Source organism: Crocodylus porosus, unplaced genomic scaffold (genome assembly GCF_001723895.1).
Source record: "Crocodylus porosus isolate Cpor-Errol unplaced genomic scaffold, CroPor_comp1, whole genome shotgun sequence".
Taxonomy (NCBI): Eukaryota; Metazoa; Chordata; order Crocodylia; family Crocodylidae; genus Crocodylus; species Crocodylus porosus.
Genome location: NW_017728949.1, coordinates 24,850,350 through 24,873,517, shown reverse-complemented (window position 1 = coordinate 24,873,517; position 23,168 = coordinate 24,850,350). Strand labels below are relative to the sequence as shown.

At 39.3% G+C, this 23,168-nt stretch overlaps 1 protein-coding gene across 2 annotated transcripts in view; it reads right to left on the bottom strand.

Annotated features, from left to right (window-relative positions):
- DNAH7 (dynein axonemal heavy chain 7) overlaps window positions 1–23,168 on the bottom strand; it is a 226,155-nt gene that overhangs the window by 161,846 nt on the left and 41,141 nt on the right. For both annotated transcript variants that reach the window (XM_019553881.1, XM_019553882.1), the window contains 8 exons: window positions 20,828–21,011; window positions 19,099–19,278; window positions 17,701–17,976; window positions 11,957–12,084; window positions 11,635–11,713; window positions 7,402–7,626; window positions 5,367–5,513; window positions 2,132–2,817 (listed from right to left, as the gene is read on the bottom strand). In XM_019553881.1, the coding sequence (XP_019409426.1) occupies window positions 2,132–2,817; window positions 5,367–5,513; window positions 7,402–7,626; window positions 11,635–11,713; window positions 11,957–12,084; window positions 17,701–17,976; window positions 19,099–19,278; window positions 20,828–21,011 (1,905 nt within the window). The remainder of the gene's footprint in view (window positions 1–2,131; window positions 2,818–5,366; window positions 5,514–7,401; window positions 7,627–11,634; window positions 11,714–11,956; window positions 12,085–17,700; window positions 17,977–19,098; window positions 19,279–20,827; window positions 21,012–23,168) is intronic.

The following is a 23,168-nucleotide window of genomic DNA, read 5'->3' as shown; positions in this document are numbered from 1 at the left end:
GCCAGGCCCTGCCCCCTTCTGGTCAGGTGACCTGCTGCAGTTGCCCCAGCAACCGACACCTGGGCTGCCCTAATTTCTTCCTAGGAACGGGGCACCCGAGTGCCCCCGTGACAGGTGGCCAACCTGTGGCACAGGCAGCCACTCCTAGATGATTGGGGAGACCAACTGCGGAGGGGACAGGTAACACGGTGGAATATCAGGAAGGAACCAGAAAGCAGATCATCAGATCAGGCAGGGAATGCAAGGCAGGAATCAGAAAGCAAAGGAGAAGATTGGGCAGGAGAAGGGCAGGAGATTGGCAGTAGGGGAGGGTGCAGGCCTAATCTGTGGCACTCCTACAAAAAAGTTTGGACCCTACTGTTTTAGGGTATATCTGTACAGCAAAATGAAGATATGATTGCAGTATGTGCTAATATCCCTAAAATAGATTAATCTATTTAGCATAGATAACAATAGCAATGAGAAACCAGCAGCACTGACATTATTATACACAAAAAACCAGTATGCAAATGCTTCAGGAAGAGTTGCTAATGTGATAAAGCCCATACTGCTACAAGAAATTCAGGGTTGCCTGTGAAATCCTTGAGAAAAAACCTTAATAAAAATAAGTTTTTATTGAGTCTTACCCTCCCAGGTGGGCCTCACAGCCTGCCTGGGAAGTGAAGGCACTAGTTGGTGGGGTGGCATGAAAGGGGCAGCAGACAAGAAGGTGGCTGCCCCTCCTTCCTCCTACCCCCCACCCTCCCTGGGCCTCTCCACCAATCAGTGCTGAGGGAGGGGGCCAGACAAACAGCAGCCAGCAGTCAAGAGGGTGGCTGTCCCCTTGTCAAACTCTTTACCACAGAGCCTCTCTGCCAGTCAGTGCTGAGGGGAAGTGTCTCTCTGCCAATCAGCACCAAGTGGCCAGAGCACCAGGAAATGCCCATGAAATGAGCTCTTCCTGCTGGGACATGGCTTTGTCTCACTGCAAGTTAAGTAGGTCGCTACAGATAAGTTAAGATGGCACAGCCATGCTACAAGTCATTACATTTGTAAATTTATTTTGATGTTAGACCTATCCTTAGAGAAATTACTACATTCTTTTGTAAATAGTTTGAATCAGATTACCTATGATAATCAATTCTTTTTTTTACCTTTATTTATTAAAAAATCCAATTATCAAATAGCCAATTTAACATGTAAACATACATCCAGTCCCTTTAAAAATATATATGAAGACAGATATTTATCTATCAACTGCGCTCACTTAACCCAAGTCAATGCCCAAAGGAGTCCTGTATTCTTTTCTTCTCTTCCTTTCAGTCTCTGAACAGTTCCAATAATCGATTTTAATAGTAAATAATATTCACGGCCATATTTTTGCCTTTTATGTCCAATTTGAATTTTACAGATTCAACATCCAACCACTGGATGTTGTATGCCTTTGCCGCATAGACTAAAAAGCCTTCTAACATTAATTATAACTATTAGAATTTTAATGCAAGTAATTATAACAAAAGTAATAACAATTACATTTTTATTTAATCTTCTCTGTGAAAAGCTAAAGGGATTGAACTCCTTTAGTCTTTCATTGTAAAGTATGTTTTCCAGACCACAAGTCATTTTTTAGCTCTTTTCTGAATTCTTCACACTTTTTCAACCTCCCTTTAAAAGTACTAGCACTATAATTGGATAAAATATTTAGTAGAGATCTCACCCATGTCTTTTGTGGACGGAACATTATTGATCCTTACTCTTCCCAGAAATTCCCACTTTTCTGCCAATAGAAATTTAGATGCAAATGCGACTCATCATCCTATTTACATGTTTCAAAAATCTGTTATCTTAGATGTGGTGATGAATCCCATTTGTTTGCAACTTTTACATCATAAATACCTACTATCAAATTTTATTGTATAGTAAGTATATATATTATGTAGTAAGCCTCCATAATTTCCCAAAATGTCATGGTAATCTCTTTTTAAAGGGATAAGGCCTTTTGCTGATGGTGAAATGCTACTGAAATGTTTTACCCAATTATGAAGGATTCCATAATCCTAAATATAAATAAATTATATCTTAGTCTTAGCTGCAGAGTAAGAAGGAAACTGTTTTTTATTTAGGAAGGCCACTACTTCTAGTAAAGACTTACCTCATATTTGTTTCATAAGGTGCAATAAATGGAGATCCTCTCATAGTTTGTGTTTTAACAATGTGGTCATCTAGTAACATTTGAATATCATCTACAGATGATAAAATATGAGTTCCTGTTTCCCTATAAGCAAGGATATTAAATTCCATCACATCCCATTCAGAAATCATTTTCATCATGGCCTTTTCAAGTGAATGCTCCTTGCTGGCTGCTTCACTAATTGTTTCAAATTTCTCCAAGAAAGCCTCAAGATGCATATTAATATATGAAGAGACAGTTGAGTCTTCAGTAGGAGTCAGTGAGACATTGGCAATATCTGACATGGCTTGCCAGTGACGTTTTCGCAATCCAGGATTGCAAATCACCTGGATTAATGGAATGTGATTTTTGAATTCTTCTACTTTTGCTTTAATCTTTGTTGTTATTGATAATGCATTTGGAGAATCATGGAAGGTTTTTTCCAGTTTGTAGAGTCCACGCCAGTAATTTCCTACATCTACCTCTACCTGGTCTGGATTCACTTTTGTGAATTCTCCATCCATCCAGTTTTTGTGTCTACTGTTGAACTCTATAGTCATATCATAGAGACGAAGATATGGATTAAGAGTGTCTTGGATTTTTTTGCGCTGAGGGTATTGAGATGCCGGCCATCCAAAGGCCTCTTCTTCTGCATTAAACTGGTCAATCTATAGACACAAAAGTGAAGTCTGAAATACAGAACAAATTGCCCACATCCTCTAGCTCCTTCCTATGGGTATTAAGATCATACAGTCATAGGGTCAAAAGGGACCTCAAGAATGCAGGAATGTTATTCAAATGTTTATTGAGCCTCCTCTTGAAAACTTAAAAATGAAGGAAATTCTACAACTTCCCTGGGCAGTCTCTTCTACCATCAGCTATCAGTAAGGACATTTTTTATTTCCTTGAGATCTAACCTAAATCTTACTTTGCTGTAATTTAAAAATAATGCTTTAGTTCCTGCTTCTGCAGTAAAGGAGAATAGTTGTTCTCCCTTTTCTAATTTTATACATAAATATACATTTACATATTAAAAACTAGCTTTAGGTTTAAAACATTTAAGAGTATAAAGACCAAAAGATTTTAAAATATCCAAAATGCAGAGACTTGCCCACCTATATAAACCCTGAAGTACAAATCAGCTACTCTCCATTCACAGAAGCATATTCCAAGGGTCAAGAGGTTCAGCCTCTAAGGGAATAAAGAGGATAGCAAGACCCAGAGTCAAATAACCCTTACAGAAAAGCTGTATCACTAGCCTTGGTTCCCCCAACATAGAGAAGTCCTTAAATGACAGCCAGCCAGCAATAAGCAGAAGGGAAATACCAGAGAACTTGCTCTTTCATCAGCAGAGACCCTAGGCATATTTTATTCAGAACAATTTAGGAAAGTGCTTGTGCTGCTGTAAGTTAAACTGGAGACCATTTCAGATCTCTGGGGTGTAAAAACTAGAGAAGACCTAAAAGTAGAATAGAGTTACTTCTGCTTCCTTGTCTTTGAACAGTGAAGAGTATGAGCCCGGCAGAAGTCAGAACTGATCTTAAAAAGAGGGATACTGTCAGCCACATTAGAGTAATTTCTAAAACTAGGCACCCGACCTAAAGATCACTTAATGAGCTTTGAATGATGCCCTTAAGAACCAAATAAGTTCCTACAGGAGTGTCATCATTTACTTTAATAGGAGCAAACCTCAATACTCCAAAAGCCCCAAGGTGATGTTCAATTAAAGGCATGATGGGATTTTATCTGCAATCCCAACAATCTCACCTCCTCCCATGCTGCATGTCCATGGCATAAGGTACAACTGTGGGATCAGGGATCAGTTTCCAATTGTGCCCTATTGTTGGTGCAAGGAGAGCCCAGTATCATGATCCCAAACTCCACATACAGTGGCAAGTAGCAAGCTGGGTGCCCAGTACACCTGGATTGGAATAGCAATCAGCTGATGGGGGCTCCCGGCCTTCGGGGTGCATTGGAGCCTTTGATTCCAATGAATTCCTGAGGCTGGGAGTGCTAATCCAACTCAGGCACACCAGGGACCCGGTCTGCTGCTTGCTGGTGCAGGGGGAGCCCTGCACCCACAACAGGCCACAACTGGGAACTGATCCCCTATCACGCAATCATCTCTATGACCATACATGTGTGGTATTACGCATATTATGTGTAATAACTTTGTGGCTTATTCCCTGTTTTATTGTGCCAAATAACTGCATGAACACCTAGCTGGTTTACTACTTAAGACAAGATTAATGGGTTAATCAAATCTTAAGTGTAAGGTCTGCCAGGGGCCTAACAGCCCAAAGTGTGTTACACAGGGGAAGGTACAGAGAACTTTATGATACTCTCCAAGAAACAGCTATCTAGGAGGGTAGGCATGTACCCAACATTACTGGCTTGGCATCCCTTATTAAGAAAGGTATACAAATAATTAAATGGAAATCCCTCAAACTCTTCTAGCAACCACAGGTATATCAGCAAAACCACATAGCTAATTGTACTGAAAGCAGCTGACATCTTAAAGTAAGGGTGTGTACAAAGGTACACATGTACACTGCAACAGTTACATGTGCAGGTGCCTGTAGCAATACAAGTACAGCAAAACCACTCCAATTTTAAGTCTACTTCATCCAGGGTCAAAGTCAGGGTGAATTAACTCTCTTGTATTGCCACAAGCTCATGCATACATAACTGTTAGAGCATAACAGCTGTTGTGTGCTCCCAAACATCAGCTTGTCCTCCCCTTTTGAACCTGCTCCAAGTGAATTTTTGTCATGCTTTCCTTATCACAGCATTATCCTTACCTTCTTTAGAAGCCTCAGATGAAAAACACTTATTTTACTGATTACTATTTTGGCAGTATCTGATTATCCCTTATTGTCATCCCATTTGCTAGAACAGGTTCAAATAGCCATCAGGCTATAACAACATATAACAACCACCTATAACAACCAGGGTTCAGCACTTTAGTAGTCTCCTAGACCCTGGAAATAGAAACTATAAATCCTCCTTTCCAGCAACATTGCATGCTGCTGTGTAAATGAACTTAATCCAGTGCCTCCTAGTAACTCACCTGTAATATGTTTTGTAAATACAACATAAAATTACTTAGAAGTTGAATTAGCAATCATTTGACCAGTTGTCAGTGACTGTTACACTTCCTAAATTAATAATTTTAGATCGATTGAGTCAATTATATTTGGAAATTTGAAATCTGTACCTTATCAGCAGCTGTATCCAACTTTGCATTCAAGGCCTGAGCTTTTTTCAAATATCTGTTGATTTCCTGAATGTCTCCAAATGTGTAAAATTCTTCAGCTTGCCTAGAGTAACTCTCCAATTCCTCAATAAATCGTTCACAACGGATCTGATAAAATGTGTACGTATTTCAAATGTATTGTGTTAGGATATTTAAACAACAGTTGGAATTAAGCATTTTTGCATAGTAATGGTAATCAAACCTCTGACTGTTAGGCTGCAGGTTTTTTAAATAATAGAATGTTACTAATACACTGGAAATTTTATCTTTGATTTCAATATGCACAGAATCAAGCCTCATGCCCATAAATTCCCATTTTTTATTCTATCTAGGTACTACTTAGTAGTCACATAACAATACATTCTGCAAATTCTCAGAACAGTCCAAAAAAAACCAACCAGATGTGGTTCTTCCAAACATGTGCTTCAGTGAAACTACTCAAATGAAAACCATTTTTCAGAACTTGGATTATATTTTTTTTCTTGGTGACTATGCAGATAATATATCTATAGATACAAAAATAAAACTCATACACAGACAGACAGATATATTTAAAACGTACATAAGCAATAGAATTTATAGTATACTTTTTACTCCTTTTTTACAAGGCTTACATATACTTGACAAAAACAATTACAGCATTATACAAGATTACCCCTGCAAAGATCCTCCAGCCCCAGGGTTATAGGGAAACCTCCAGGATGATGGGGATCACAGCAACAGCGATCCTCTAGCCCTGGGGGTTTCCCCACACCTTTGGGACAGGGGAATCACCGCATTGTGGTGATCCTCTGGCCACAGGCATTTCCCATACCCCCGGGGTGGTGGGGAGATCACAACAGTGGTGATCCTCCGATCCTAGAGGTGCCTGGGAACCCCCATGGTTGGAAGCCCCTCAATTGAGGGGGGTTCCCAGCCACAGGAGCTTGCTTATTCCTGGTGCAGGGGGATCCCATCACACCTTTACTTGCATGTGTAGAAGGAGCCCAAGTAAAATAAATCTGCTACATGGTACACTTATGTTACAAAACTGTATTATTTAAACATTCTCTTGTACACAGTGGGTGCATCTACACATGCCATTAGTGAGCCTCAATAAACTCTGGTGCAGTTTGAGGCAGAGTCAGCTGCTCCTGGGCACAGGCTCTTCACACGTGCCCCGTACTGCAGCAGTTTGAGCCAAAACAGAGCAGCCCCAGGCTGCCAGCAGGTTTGGGGGAGTTATCCCTGGGCTCCAGGTCACAGCATCAGGTGGCTGTGGGGTTGGCTGGGGCACAAGAGCGCCCAAAGAACAGAAGCATGTGGCTAGGTGGCAGGCAGAGGTCTGGCCTCCTGCTGCCTGGGCTATAATAAACTGTGGTATAATAAACTGTGCATTTAGGTGCAGTTATTTTCACCATGGTAAGATAGTAGTGTACCTGACAGTACTATCTTACACAAGTGAAAATTAGTTTGCTGTGGTCTAATAGTGTTGCACATGTAGACTGTGCCGCTTTCCACCAAAGCAAATTAATCTACTGAGCACTTAAGCACACATATAGAAGCACCCAATGTTCAGTTTTAAATTGTATCCGGCATACTTCTATTGGCTCCCAAGGGACTAATCACATAGTAAAAGTTAAGCACATTGATAAGTGTTTGCATGATCAGGGATTTCAAGGTTTCATGCTTATAACTTTCATAACTGTCACTGAAAGTGCTATACAGCTGTTTCATCAGGACAGAGCAAAAATATTAAATGTGGCTTAGACTGTGTAAGTCATGCATAGTATAAGCAGTGTAAAACAGAAAAATTAAAATTAATTAATGAAAGTATACTAACATAAACTAACATATGTCTATTTAATATAATTAATTCTGCCTCATTTTTAAAAGTGACATAAAATAAATTATCTGAAGGCATACCTTTACCTTTCACATTTATTATTACATTACAGGTAATTCACTTAAAATATTCAAGTAGCACAAAGGTTTCTAAAATGCTGTTATTACAAACCTTAAGTCCCGCTTGAAATTGTTCTATTTTTTCTTTAATTATATTTCTGTGCTCTTCAAAAATCTCTGCCATTCGTGCATACCACTGAAAGACACTGTTGTTCAGCCTAATATCTGCCGGTGATAAGTTTGTACATTCTATCAGGAAAGCAAGGCAATTTTTAGCATCCACTAATTTCTGTTCCAGCTCAAGCATGTCACATGTTTCCACTTTCTGTACATAGGCCTGCAAGATACAAAATTAAGCGAAGAGGGGTTTTGACAAGAAGACATGTTATATATTTAATCTGTCAATATAATATCTACAATAGTCTACATATTAAACTTGGAAATAAAACAGATCCAGAAATGATGATGTGGAGAGGATGCTATGCTAACTTGAAACCTTTGGTATGAAATACTGCTACAAGTGTTGTTAAATGAGTTGGATGATGCGTTATTTTGTTGAAGAAATATAAGGATATTTCTACACTGTCATGAGAAAGAACAAAATATTGACTGCCAAATATTCACTGCCAAATATTCCCAAACCACTTATGCCACTCATAAAGTGCAGTGTGAATGGCTCAGGGCAGCCCTGAAAGCATGCCCTGGGACTATGCTCAAGCAAGTCAGTCTTAGTGCAATGTTAGAATGAATCCAGGGACAATGGACATAATGTTGCCTCACAGAGCTAATAGAAATGCTGTGCCTATAACTGTGATCGCCACATGGCATTTACAGACATCAAAAAATGTCTTTGCTAAAGTCGGTTGATCTGGCCCTCAGAGCCTCCTGGAAAGGAAAATGAAAAGATGTTATAGCTCTGTGCCAGCTCCAGGAAGGAATACAAGACAGAGTTAAGAAATAGCACTGGTCTATCTGAGCCTTGTCACATCTTCAATGGAGTCAAACAAGGTTGTGTTCCTGGACCCATTCTGTTCAACCTGGTCTATGTAGCTCTTGTGAAGAAGGCAGCTGGACACAATCTAGCTAGTATGAGTTATGATGCAGTACCTATGAAACGTTCAATACTGCATGGTTGTAAGCAATTAAAAAAAATCACCTTTTAGCTACACTGAGATGACTGAAGTGGTGACTGCATTAAAGAAGCATTCCAAAGAGAACCTGCAGGTGCCAGCTGGCTGCTTTGCAGTAGCCACAAACAGATCCAGGATCACAATTAATTTAACAAAGAATGAGGTCATGTATCTACTAGCACCTGGCAAGACTTGTATGCCACCCACATTGTACATTAACGGAGAATGATTTTTTGTGATTCATGAGTTCTGCTACTTGGGCAGTGTGCTGATACACTGAGTTAGTATTGATGAGAATGTGGTCCCACATCCAGAAAGCAAATGCAGTCTTTGGCAAAATGACCAAAACGGTCTGAAAGCAATGAAGAATCAAGGTCTCCATAAATGTTAACATTTATAAGACCATGATTCTTATTTATTTGTTTTATGGGTGTAAACGGTGTACAGACTACACCCCCAGTAGCTGGAGAAAGTCTGGATACATTTCTTTTGTTTCCTCCCAAGGCCAGGTGATTTTATTGACAATACAATGACTAGGTCAGTAGTTCTCAACCTCTGTAGACTCAAGGTACCTCTTGTTAAACTCATAGCACCTTTCTGAAAATGCCAGTTCTCAGTTTTTATTCATTCTTTCACTACAGGACAAATTATAAAACAATTCTCCTGTTGCAAAAAACTCAGAAAGACCCCCACAGGTCAGAATATTTTTAATGCTATGAATTCCTACTGGAAAGCTCTAGGTTTATCTTGTGATTTATGTCTGCACATCTAGTAATAGCATTCCACAACACCCTTGACAAGATCTCAAGGCACCCCAGAGTGCTGTGGCACCCTGGTTGAGATTCACTGGCCTAGGTGCTGCTGTAGGTTGTCATTACAGTACCAAAGCCCTGATAATGAGGAAGCAGTACAGGGCTAGCCAGAATACAGACATGGGTGATTGGCACATGACTAACAGCTGCTATACAGAGAACTGGCAAAAGTCAACTAGCCAAGACAGCATTTTGGAGACCTACTGAAAGTTCATCACATTTAGAAAAGGATATCAGCTAACTGCTGGGAATCACTTGCTGAAAACAGACAGTGAAGACCTGAAAATCAAAGAACATACTGACTCCTTTGAGTTTTAAGACAATGCAGATCTTCAAGAAAAGTGCATTAGGCTTAAGGAGCCACAACACCAGAACTCACAGACTATGCTTCTGCCACAGAATTGTTTATGGCACAAGAAGGAATATAGTCAAAGGTTTTTTTGGTCACAAATGGCCTACTGAGTCATATATACGGACCTAACAAAATGACAATTTTGTGGACTTCACAGGTTTCACGAAATCCACAAAATTTGCAAGAAAAAAAAAGGAAAACTTACTGAAAATAAAATGCTGGCTCCCCAAAGGGCACTACAGTCTTCAGGGCACTGTGGCAGCCTGCCAGACTGAGAGGGGGTGGTGACTGCCCACTTGAAAGGCTGCCAGCAAGATGGCTGTCACTCCCACCCCTCTGCCAGGGCTGCCTGTCATGTGGCCCCACCCCTCTCCACCAATCAGCAGCAAGGGGCAAGGCCACATGGCAAACAGCCCTCACAGCCAATCAGTGGCAAGGGGTGGGGCCACCAGGGCCCTTCAGTCAATCAGAAGCATGGGGGGGGGTACTGCACTCCACCCACGGAATAGCTGCTGGGTTCTGTGTTCTGCCTATGAAACCAGTGGGCATCTGCCTCGAATTTAGGAGGTCCCTGGTCATATCCATGCTCATACTCATTACACCACTAGGCAGAGATGATTAGATTGGACAGCTGAAACAAATAATCTGAAGAGTTCTTTAGCACCCTCTAAAGTTAGTAAGATAGAGGATCCCATGGAAGGAGATGTTAAGTAATAGCTCTATATATATAGGACTTAAAAGTGGGATATCTCTCAAAGTTTGTATGAGACACCAACTCCTCTGTAAACTCAAAACAGATTTCTCTCTCCATAGAGTACATGTCTCTGACTAGCTCAAGACATTAAGAATGGGAGATAAGGCATGTCTATGCCACTTGATTCCAATGCCGAGCAGCACTGTGAAGAAGTAATATAGCCACCTCTGTGTGCGTGTCACCCTGTGCAAAAACAATTGCACTGCTTCCAGTTCCAGAGGCATAGCTAAAAAGTTTTGAGCCCTGGGTAAAACACCTTTGTACCTGGAGGAAAAAAGAGATCAGTTTTACCTTCCCCAGGGACTTAAATACCTGCACTGCTGCTGCTGTGTCCCTCTACCCAGCTCCTACATCCAGGTGCTGGCAGCTGTGACTCCTGTGGCTCCTACAGTGGGGCAGCACAGGGCTGCTCCTGTTGCAGCAAAGATTCTGGGGGAAAAGGTGCCAATACAGTGCACCCTGTAAGTAGGCACGAGTAGCTGATGCCCCACGCACCACTCCTAGTTATGTTACTGTTAGAAAGTAGTGTGTGTGGTACTGTGCAATGTTTCAACTTGGCATTACCTAGCACAGTAACTGAGAGGTACAGACATGTCCATAGGATTTATCCTGTCTAATGTATCTGCTTGAATCCAGCCAAAGCAAGTAATGACCAGAAGTTTATACCATTTGATAATAAAATCTGTTCTATCACCTGCATGAAGGGGATTACAGACTGCTGATGGACATTCGAAACAAAAAAACAAAAAACCCCACACTTTACCAGAAGCAACAGCACATTCGTTCATCGCAGCTCTGCAGTGTCTGTATCAATCAGGTGCTTCAGCCAGGCTTTCTGGCACTTTTATCTAATAGCTGATTTAATCAGAAAAGCCCCACTAAAGCACCCGATCTATACAGACTTTGGGTGAGCCAGGTCCATCTAACGTGATGCCTCTTCTGAGCATGCAGGGACGCACCAAGTTTAAAAGTGCTATTTGGGGGAGGGGGAGGGGTACGTCTGTAAGCAGCCATAGTTTCAGGCTTGTTTCTAATGGTCACATTGTTCATATTGCATAAATTACAATTAGCACCTCTTAACACTAAGCAGAAGAGCATAGGAACTTAAGTCCCAATTGATCCTAGAAGTCACATATGAAATATCTGCTCCACTGAAATCAGTAGCAAAACTCCCACTGAGTTTAAACAGGGACACTTCACCAATGAGGCAATTTTAAAAAGTTTACATGGTTGCTGTGTATCCAACAGCAGATCAAGAAAGTTATTTCTTTCTTGAAACATTTTCTAAAAGGTATACCTTAAGTTCCATTAACTCTTGTGTATTTGAAGGAGTGGTAAGAGCTTTTTCTGCTATCTTCTCAAACTCATCACATAATCTGAAAAGTATGAAAGACATGCAAAGTGTTTTTACCAGCATAACATATTCTTCTATCTTAATATTAAACCAAAAAGAAAAAATGTTATATTTTATTCTGTTATAACAAAAAATAAAAATATATTTTGTTGATTCCATGTACAAGTAAGATTAAAATATCCCCTTCAGATCTTAGAAAAATGCAGCAAGAAAATAAAATGATGTACTTTTATGTAGTCACATTTAATGTAATATTTATATTTACCTCAGGTTTATATCTTGATGATCTTTGAACATTTTGGCAATAATTTTTCCACAAAGAGCTTCTGCGCGCTTTGCCAAAGCTCTGATCAATTCATCACAATGCAACTCAAACATTCCTAGACGAATATACTGGAATACAAATATAAAATGAACAAACTCAACACATGATGTTTAAAAGAAATAATAAATAACCCTTAACTGCTGTGTTCACAACATTCTTTATATTTAGTACTATCAGACTGTAATAGATATATATTTTTAATGGAGGATTTGAGAGGTAGATGCCTCACACTCTTAAATAAGAAATTACTGGCTTCCCTGCTAGTATTTAGCTGAGAAGGATATGATTTTTTTCTGGGGAGAGTTTGCTTTAATGTACAATAGTGTAAATTCAAAATAACTTCACTTACTTAATTGGAGTTACTCCTGATTTAAACCAAAGTAAGTTAACAGGAGAATATATTTAACTCTAAATTCACTTCTTATATACACACCCTGTAGTACTAACTCCATGAACTTCACTAGAATGAAACTTAGAATGAATTTGGCCCACTAGGTTCCCTCCCCAGAGTATGTCAATATGATTTTTTAAAGAATACCTACAGCTTTTTAAATGACATCCCTGTAATTTTATTTCAGCAAAAGCATAGTTTTCTCTTAGTTGCACCAAGTCAGAGTTAAAGGTTGGCCCAAGCTTTATAGACTGATAGACTGCATGGTCATAGATCATAAGAAACTAGGGCTGGAAGGGACCACATGAGGTCATCTAGTCCAGCCTCCTGCTCAAGGCAGAAACATCCCTGACTAAGCTATCTCAGCCAAGTATGTCTTGCCTGTTCTTGAAAATTTTCAGGGATGAAGAAAGTGATTCCAAAACTCCAACCTGTATTTCCCCTGCTGTATTTTGAGGTCATTGCTCCTAGCCAGGCAAAGAGAAAAGCCTATCTCCATCCCCTTTATAATGGCCCCTCAGGTATTTGAAGACTGTTATCAAAGGGGATGACTTCTTCGTAAGTCATGTTTCTCAGGCATCTAATATTTCTTGTTGCTCTCTGCTGGAATCTTTCAAGTCTGTCTACATCTTTCTTGAAGTGTGAAGCCCAAAACTGGAGCTGGTACTCAGATGAGACCTTATCACAGGCCACATAGAGCAATCCCTTCCCTTGATCTGCAAATGACACTCCAGTTAATATAATCCAGTATGTTCTTGTTTTTTGCTTGTTTGTTTTGCAGCTAGAGCATTGTGGGCTCTTATTTAGCTTATTGTCCACTGTAACCCCCAAATATTTCTCTAACATACCACAGACTAGCCAATCATTCTACAGTGTGTATTTGTCTATGCAATTATTCCAACTGATTTCAGACGCTCTCTCCAATTAATCTGGGTCGTTCTGTGGGATACATTCAGACAAAATTACAAGGATCTGATGCTGATGTAAATAATTATGGGCCTATGTTAACTGTTGAGAACGTTTAAGAATACACTGCAGGATGCATGGAGCATGCTCCCACTTTGATTGCTGGTCACAATGGTGAGATCTAGGTTACAGTTACATTGCCATCGAGCTCAGTGGAAGGTTGCTTGCTGTTTGGGACTGAAGATCTTCCATTGACATTCAGTCTATAAGGCCTTCACCTTTGGCTTCATTTACCTCATAACCCCACATAATATGGAGGCTGTTAAAGTCACCAACATACAGGGCTGGGATTGGTGCATTTGGGAATGCTTCAGCCATTCTAAACTAGGGGCTTTGTATATGTTGGTAATATGCAACTCTCTTATTTTGATGGCAGTAGTGTAAGTGTTTTTTTCTTCAGCTGGGGGTAAGACATCAAAATCCATGATGGTGATCTTCACATATATATCTAAACCATATTTTGGACAGTAATGGCTAGTCATAAGTCATATATACATGCCATATATACATGTATATAGTAGCAGCTGGCCTGTTAGGCACTGGAGACATGGATTTCTTAGAGTGCAAGAACATTGATGGTACGTGTCTTCAGTATATTCACAGATACTCACACTTCACCTGAGAAAGTCCCTCAATGTTGAGTTGGAGGATCCCTGTTTCAGGACCTATCTGGCTAAACACAGTTGTCGGTAATCCCTTGATTCAAGGAAAATCTCTACCAGAGCTCACTGATGGGTCTGAGGTGACTCCTTGAGCCACAGATCCATCTGCAGAAGTTGCTGATCTTTCCACAAGGGAGAATAGGCTGTAGGCTCTCCTTTCTGTTTCAAGGACAAACTGCTTTATCTCAAAAGGGGTGCCACTTTGTTGTGGCTGCAGTGCCACTAGAGACAGTCTGCAACCAGCTTCTCCCAACTCTTGATGTCGGCATCCATTTTCTTGAGGTATGCCTTCAAAGTGTCCATGTAGTATTTCCTCTGGCCACTGAGAGGTCTCAGGCCATTACTAATCTGGGAACAGAGCAATTGTTTTGGGAGTTGAGAGTTGGGCATCCACACACAATGTTGGTCTAGCAAAGTTGGTGCTTGGGGATGACCGATTTAATGTTTGTAATACTGGCTTCAGCAAGGATGCTGACATTTGGGCAGCAATCTTCCCATTTGATATGGAGGATTTTCTGATGCTTCTCCACGTCCATGATACCTCTCCAGGCTCTTGAGATGACAATGGTAGGTCATCCATGTTTCACATCTGTAGTGCAGAGCATGGATGATGACTGCATTGTAGGCTTGGATTTTGGTGTGCTTAGCAGCTACTTTTTTTTGTACATTCTGCCTTCCAAAAGCAAAGGTGCATGTATATATATATCGGTATTCTCCCTCTCAACCTCAACACATCCCTAGACAGCTAGAGTTTAGTAAGAAACAGGCTTTCATAAGACAAGCCAATTTATTAACTCAGGATTATTTCAGAATCATACTGGAGACATGGACATAAGCCAGTTTTCTTTTCCACAAGAGGAGGAAATTTTAAAAAACAGCAGATTTAAGTAGAAAAGCAGGAACTACAAAAAGTTCTCTCTTTGTAGAAACTCTGCTGGTGGTGCCTCAAAGGGATTCTTTCTGTTACAAAAGGGCTATCTGGGAAGAATTACCATCCAGATTACTGTTCCTGACAGTGGTTCTCTCTCAATGTAGTGGAAGCTTTCACTGAAAATTGATTTTCAGTATTAGTGCTAACACTGTTTACTTTAACACTACAAATCACTTGGCACACCCACGTGAGATATGAGTAAAGCAGCAAAGGCTGACTAGAAAAGAATTATGCTTCAGCACTTGGAAGCCTGTGGCAGAGCACAGGGACAAAGAGGAAAGCATGAATGACTGGTTCCTCCTGAATCTGAGAGGGCACCCACAGAAGCCACGGATCCTGTCAGGGCAGCTTCCAGCCCTACCGACAGCATCAGAGTTGGCCATCGGGGGTGCACTGGCCCCATCAGGGGGGAGGGGGGGCACATGCACCCCCATGCACCCCCTAACAGTTGCTTAAGGAGGAAGGTATAGCTACATCTCCTCTGAATGGATAACCTTAACCCAGAAAGATATTCCAAGATCTACTGCCTTTAAGAGTCAAATTATATTTCTACAATGGTAAAAAGCCATATGTAACTAGGGGTGGCCGAGCACAGCACCAGCCTCGGACACTGTCTTAGAGGAGGAGTCTGCATCACAGTGGCGGCAGCACACCTACACTGTGGAGCCAACCCCAGTCCCTGGTAGGATTTTGCTGACAGCACAAAACTTCTTAGTTGGTAAAATGCAGAGAAAACTACATGAAAAGGAATTCACAAAAACAAAAGTTCCTACAGGCTGGGGAGAACTCCCTTCTCATCAGGACAGCAACAGAAAAGGATCTTGGAGTCATTATTCATGCCAAAATGAGCATGGGCCGACAGTGTGGGGATGCAGTCAGGAAGGCCAACCGTACCTTGTCATGCATCCACAGATGCATCTCAAGCAGGTCCAAGGAGGCAATACTCCCCCTTGCTGTGACACTGGTCAGGCCACAGCTGGAGTACTGCGTTCAGTTCTGGGGGCTGCACTTCAGGAGGGATGTGGACAACATGGAGAAGGTCCAGAGGAGGGCCACTCGCATGATCAGGGGACAGCAGGGCAGGCCCTATGAGGAAAGGCTATGGGACCTGAACCTGTTCAGCCTCCACAAGAAAAGGCTGAGGGGGGATCTAGTGGCTGTTTACAAACTAGTCAGTTTGTAATATAAAGTCAGGGGGGGACCAGCAGGCATTGGGGGAGTCCCTGTTCCCTCGAGTGCTACCAGGAGGAACTAGAAATAATGGTCACAAGCTGGCAGACGGTAGATTCAGACTAAACATCAGGAGGCTTCACTGTCAGGGCACCTAGGATCTGGAACCAACTTCCAAGAGAAGTGGTGCTGACTTCTACCCTGGGAGTCTTTAAGAGGAAGCTAGATGAACACCTTGCTGGGGTTGTTTGACCCCAGCACTCTTTCCTGCCATGGCAGGGGGTCGAACTTGATGATCTGCTCAGGTCCCTTCTGACCCTACCAACTATGAAACTATGAAAAAGTCCTATTAAATCATTTCATCCTTTTCTTGCTGATGCCAAAGTTTTATTCTTCAGTGTGTTATACAATTGTGGTGCTATCATCACTTTTAGCAAAATAGTTGATATTAGACAGTATTAGGGGCTAAATCCTGCTTCCAATGAAGTTCATAAAAATTCCAAGGAAATTCTATAGAAGCAGGACTATGCCATGTACAGTGAAGATGCGGGAAACTTTATATTCATTCTGATGTGTTGGTAAAGACTTTCAGTATGTATAAGATAAATGGATTCTCAGTGTGCTTCAGCTCTAGGTGTGATATTCTATTGGCTACCACTGTCCTACTGAAACAATACCTGTGCCCTTAAAACCTCCACGACAACCTTAAACATAAAAGGCAGAGGATACAACGACACTCATTTTCTTCACTGGTACAAAATCTCTGCCAAACTCCTCAGAAGCAGCATTCATCATTAGAAGTGGCTAAGAAGGGCAGATTATGGGATTCATATAGCTTGTATAACCAGCTACTGTAAAGCAAGTACAGTACTTGCTAACACTGTTTACTTTAACACTACAAATCACTCTTCTTCTCTAAGCAACTGTTCACAGGACCCACTTTTGATGATTAGCAAGCACCTCCTGGCTTGGAGGTGGGTGTGAAGTACCATATTTAAACAGGGATTCAAAGACTGCACAATCAAAAAGGATGTCTGAGCTGTTCAGCATACTAGCCATATTGTAACAGGGAAAATTTTGAATCTTGGGAAATCTGTTTCAGTCATACAGGCTAAATCTCATTAGTAGCAAAGAACCTAACTTAAATAAGTATTTTTCATTTTTTGTACAGTAGGTATAAGAACAACCACAAAAATGAATATTTTACTACCTAATGTACTTACTTTATATATAAAACAGATTTAAAATGTTTAGTATACAAGAGAAGTAGACAAAGCTAAAGGTTTTATTTCAACCACCTGCAATTAAAAAAGAGGTTAGATGCCTTTTGCCCTTTCTGCCCTCAGCTGAACGAGAAGCAAGAGAGTATTCAGAGTTCAGGCAAAATACATGAAACGGTTGCTGGCCAAAAACATGCATACCAGAAGGGAGCTCCTCTGGGCAACTATTCAAAGAAAAATGTCCATCTAGAAAGCAGATGAACGCCAAGTCAATACAGTATATTAACACAAAACTAATATTAAAATAAATTCAGTGTTTCTCTATAAACATCAATATAATTTACCTTCCTAGACATGTACTGTATTTCCTCACTGAGGTGTTGGTACTTAACAATTTCTCCGGTTATTTCTTCAAAGGTATGTTCCTCTGTTAGGAACTGATCAACATCCTGTTCAGCTTGTTTGTTTATTAAGAGTCTAAACTTATCATATAGTTTGAGATGCTCCATAGGTGCAATGCTTGCTTTGGTGATCTCATTTTTTATCCTTTTCCTATGTTCATTCAAGATTTCATCAAGGATAATAGGCTTCAAGTTACCAGATTTGATTTTGCTTTCAGGCTTTGAAAAAAAAACAAATACATTGTTCCAAATCTGGTGTTATTATATTCATCCCATGAACAATAAACATTACATAAAATAATCAATAAACATGACATAATCAGGCAGCTCTCTAAATATGGAAATACATCATATTAAGCGTACTCAATCTCTAAAGAAATGAAATATCTGTTCAAAGGACAAATTTATCATTTTCATTATTTTTTCATTTATTGTCACTTTATAACTTATTGACTAAAGTCCTGATAAAAAGAAGCATTACAGTACTGAGCATGTGTTTAACTTTAAGCATCTTGAGGGACATACTGTCTTACTATCTCGCCAAGCTTCACATTAGTGTTGACTAAGGGGGTAACAGGATCACAGAACAGAAAACCTTCAAACAAGAAACTTATTCACCTATCCCAACTTTCTGCAAACAATGAAAAAGAAATGAGCATTCAGCACTGTCAAAATATGGACCAGTCCTTTAAATTGCAAGTCAACTCTTTAAAATAAAACAGGTAAAAACTTCAAGTTAAAGTCTCATTTTATGATTTTTAGTGCTCTTTATCTTAGATAAAGCTCTCACTTGCTATACTATTTTATTTTAATTCATAGTTCTTAAATGATATTGAATTATAATATTACGGTTGGAAGGAACCTCAGAAGGTCATCTAGTCCAACACCCTGCTCAAAACAGGACCATCCCAATACAAATCTTTTAAATTTAAGAGATTATTTTCACTTCTAGAAATTATAATTAATTTAAAATAATGTATATTAACAAAAGTCTATCCTCTGGGTTAGGAAAAATGAAGGCAGTTTTCTTAAAAATAGAGAGAGATTTTAAGAAATACAAATATGCTTTTGTACTGTACAATACATTTATAACAATAATCGCAGAAAGCCAAAATACAAACCTACCAGAAATAAGGGAGATTATTTCTTTTATAGAATAGTAATAATATTTTAGATTTATATGGTTTGGATTCTTTGAAGTGGTCCATTATGTTCTAAAAATGAAATGTATTACTATGAAAAACACGAAAGTAAAATTATTAATCCAATTACTTGTAATCTAAATCTAGCAAAACCTTCATAAGAAAACAAGAACAAAGTTATAAAAGAATAGCTTCTTACCCACTTAGAATACAGTTTGGTCTCAACTCTTGGCACAAGATTGACAGCTTTAATCATAATGTTATAAATATTCAGAAAAATAACTTCATAGTCATTAAAGTCAGGCTCAAACCTAATACAGTTATCGTCAAGGATCAGTCTCATGATGAAGCCTGGATGCTCATAGGTTCGAACAGATTTCTAACAAAATAGAATAAAATATTAGTACCTGAATTCATGTAGGAGAAGTCAAAGAATTATTTAAAAATCAGTCCTGTCATATGTTTTTAAATCCCTACGGGCTCTAACTATAAATGACATCCTCTACATAAGGTAATCCTCATAAAAATTGCATGTTAAAACAGCATGTATAATGGGGATATAATTTACATAAAATTGACAGTCATTAAGACTGCATTCAACACTGTTTTATTAGTAAATGAGGGTGGGGAGCTAGAGTTCTACAAAATAATCCAAAAAAAAACTTTTATGAAGTTGACTGCACAGATTAAGGTTGCAGCAGCTTTGCACTATTAACAATCAGGTATACACCACTACATGCAAGGTCAAATTCTGTCCTCATTGTATAGATCCATTTACTTTAACAAAGCTACTAAAGATAATAAAACTAACAGTGAATGTTGCATCTCAGCCACAGTGTAACTGGAAGCAGAATCTATTGTGAAAACATGATTCTGAGAAGCATTTTAGGGGTAATATTTGTACCAGAGAGCACTACCCTTGTTGTCATGTGGATTCTTAAATATCCAAGCATGTGATCATTAATTCTGCATACGTTCATGATGAAATCTTTATATTTTTCACCAACCCTCCTTGATTGGACTTCTTTTTCCTGTTAAAACCTCTTTAACCTCTCAGTCACCACGTTAACATTTTCTAAATCTACTGAAATAACTGTTAGAAATAGATTTGCACAGAAGTATGTGCTTACTGATGGACAGAGAAAATTATCTATTAGACAATGACATTCATTTAATGTATAAGCATAAAAAACAACAGGAGAGTTAGAAGGGTTCAAGTTGGGAGGGCATGAGAGACATCTTCAGAGCATGCTTCCCACCTCTGAAAAATACCATGAAAATTACTTCAACAGGATTATTTGGGATGAGGACTTCAAGTATATTTGAGGGCAATGCTGAGTAAGAGAGGACAGAGCCAGGGGCCAAATATATGCCACAGCAATCTGCCCTTCAGATTCAACAGATGCCACTCATATCTTTACACGGCTGTGCTCCTTCAGAAAAAGTAGTGTGCGTTGTGCAGATGTGTGAGTATACGATTGAAACAGCTTATTTGCAAGAGTTCTGCTTCCAAGGTGTGTAATGGAACCTTAAAGGTGTGCAAATAACTCTATATCTGCTGCAGTACAGCTATCTTTCCCACTAATCCCTAGGACTGACAAGGTTTGGATGCACATTAATGTTTTTCATTCATAAATTTAATTGAATGCAATTTCTTTTGATTATTTGATCTTTAGACCCCAAACATGTTAATAGTTTACTTTTTCCCTGACAAGGAAATAAAGATATGTCAGTATTATATCCTTTTGTATTTATGTTTACATAAAAGGAAACATGCACACCTAAAAAAATATTCTATCATCTAAGAAGGCAGCTTGTCATCATCATTTTTATTACTTCTTTTTTATTAACCTTTGCAGAAGAACTAATTAAACAGAAAAAATAGATTGTATGTACATAGACTAGCAACACTGTCTAACGCTACTTACTGGAGGTTGAACAATTAAATCTGTAAAGTCTTGCATTGATTTTAAGGCTAAGCTTTGCAGTTGTTGAGTCATTAAAGTTGCAGCACAGTTGAAGAAAGATTCTAATTTGGCACTGCTGGCATTGGTAGGCACTTGCTTTCGTTTATTACCTTGGTAATAAATGTTTTGTACTTCTGGAAACCACCTTGAAAGAACAAAAAAGTTTTTCTTAATGATGAGCATTAATAACCCGAAGATTTTTAAACATTTTTTCCTTTTAAATGTATGTTAAATATGCCCATTATAAGGTCAAAGTATGCATGGCCAATTATAAATTACTTCAAGTGGTGACACAAAACCAGGTGAATTTATCCAAACAGAAGGTGCTTACCTAAAATGTTACCTATTATTCTAAACTAAATTCAAAATGTGTGACAGCCAGATTAGAGAGTTTGTTCTGGTCTCTCATTTCTTAGGTCAGCAGGGGCCGTAAATGCTACAGAGATAAAGTAGTCAGACCCTAAAGGTAATACAGTCCCTTGGGTCATTCATGAGTGGAGAGGGAGTGGTGGGGGAGGACATACTAAAAATAAAACGGGAAAAGGAAACTATTTCCACAGTCCTTCCAGCCACGCAGCCTGGCATGATAGGGGTTGTTGCCAGTATGAAAATGAGCAGGCAAGATGACTGTCACTCTTACCCCCCACTGCTGATTGGCTGAGAGGACTGCCTGTTATGGGCCCCCACCCCTCTCCACCAATCAGTGGTCAGGGGAAGGGCTGCATAACAGACCACCCTCAGCCAATCAACAGCAATGGCCAGGGCCATATGATAGACAGCCTTCTCCGCCAATCAGTGGTGGGGGCTAGGGCCACTGAGGCTCCTTTGCCAATCAGAGTTGTCGGGGGCCCCACCATGATAAGCCCATGAAAAGGGTGGCCAGCCCCATGACCTGCCCCCAAATTGGGCCATCCATTGCCCCAAAGTATGTAGGACCCTATTCATGAGAGACCAGAGACTATATTAAGGATGAACACTGACAGGGGGAATTCTGTTCAACTGTCTTTAGCAAGAAGAAAACTGGCCACAGAATACAGTTTATCACTGGAGAGAAATAAAGCACAAAAAACAGGTAAGGCAGTATTTTGCTAAAGGTGTAGAGGATGGGAGTAGAATGCAGTTGATACTCTCATAGCAAAACCTGGACACCTGTTTATGAAATATGTTTAAAGTTGATCATGGGAATACAATTTTCATCTTAAAGGTAAAAGGTAAGAAACTGTTCAATCTAGAATGTGCCAATAAACACCTGAAAGGAAAGCATATTTGGGAGAGACAGGTCCAATAAAAGATATCACCCCAAACTATCCTTGCCTCTTGTTTATTTCCTGAACCATCATGCTTATATCAATCCAACACTACCAATAAACATGCAGCATTTCAAATAATCAAAAATACATATTCAAGAATGTGGAAAATGTTGATTTTTTTAATGTCATTAAAGCACAAAGTGTAAACAAAATAGTAATGAATAATTGTGTGAAGTCAGTTGATTATATACCAGTTAACAACCTGAGGAATACAGAAACAAAAGACCTACTGGGCAAAATTTTAAAAAATTATGAATTTAGATTGTCACCATTGAACTGTTATAGATAGTACTAGGCACTCATGCTCTGCAAATCAAATACTTTAAAATGACCCATATTAGACACTCAAGTACTATGGTACCCAAACTTATTAGTCACATCTCAAAAACTTACTCAGTCTCCAGTGTCTTCAAATTCCTATAAATACAATATTCTTTAAGTGACTTATTACCATGGCAGACAGAGAGCTGAATATATGCGTGATGAAAGAAATATTTCTACATCACTTACTTTATAGTGACAGTACCAGTAATACCACAACTTATTAATTTGACTTATATTACTGCTATATTTTATTTGAATTCAAGGGTTCTAGATGTGAAGGGTTGTAGATCTGAAACAAAAGCCGTGGTTACAGTTTTTCATCTGTATTATTAGTATAAACAAATACGCTTTTATTAATTTGAAACTTAGATCTGTATCTTAACAAGAAATAACTTTTATGAATTATTGTTCTCCCATACAATGCAATTGTCATTTAAAAGCAAAATTTTAACCATCAAATTTGGAATACAGGTGATAACCAATGTGATAAACCCAACTGAAATATACTGACTGGATTAGCATTAATACACATTAAAAAACATAGCAGCTGCAGTTGAAAATAAATGTAATATGTAAAAGAAGAACCATTAAGAAATTTTAGTGATTTGACATTAGAAAACCTAAGACTAAAAACTTTTTAGCAACCAATAAAAAACATATTGTTATGG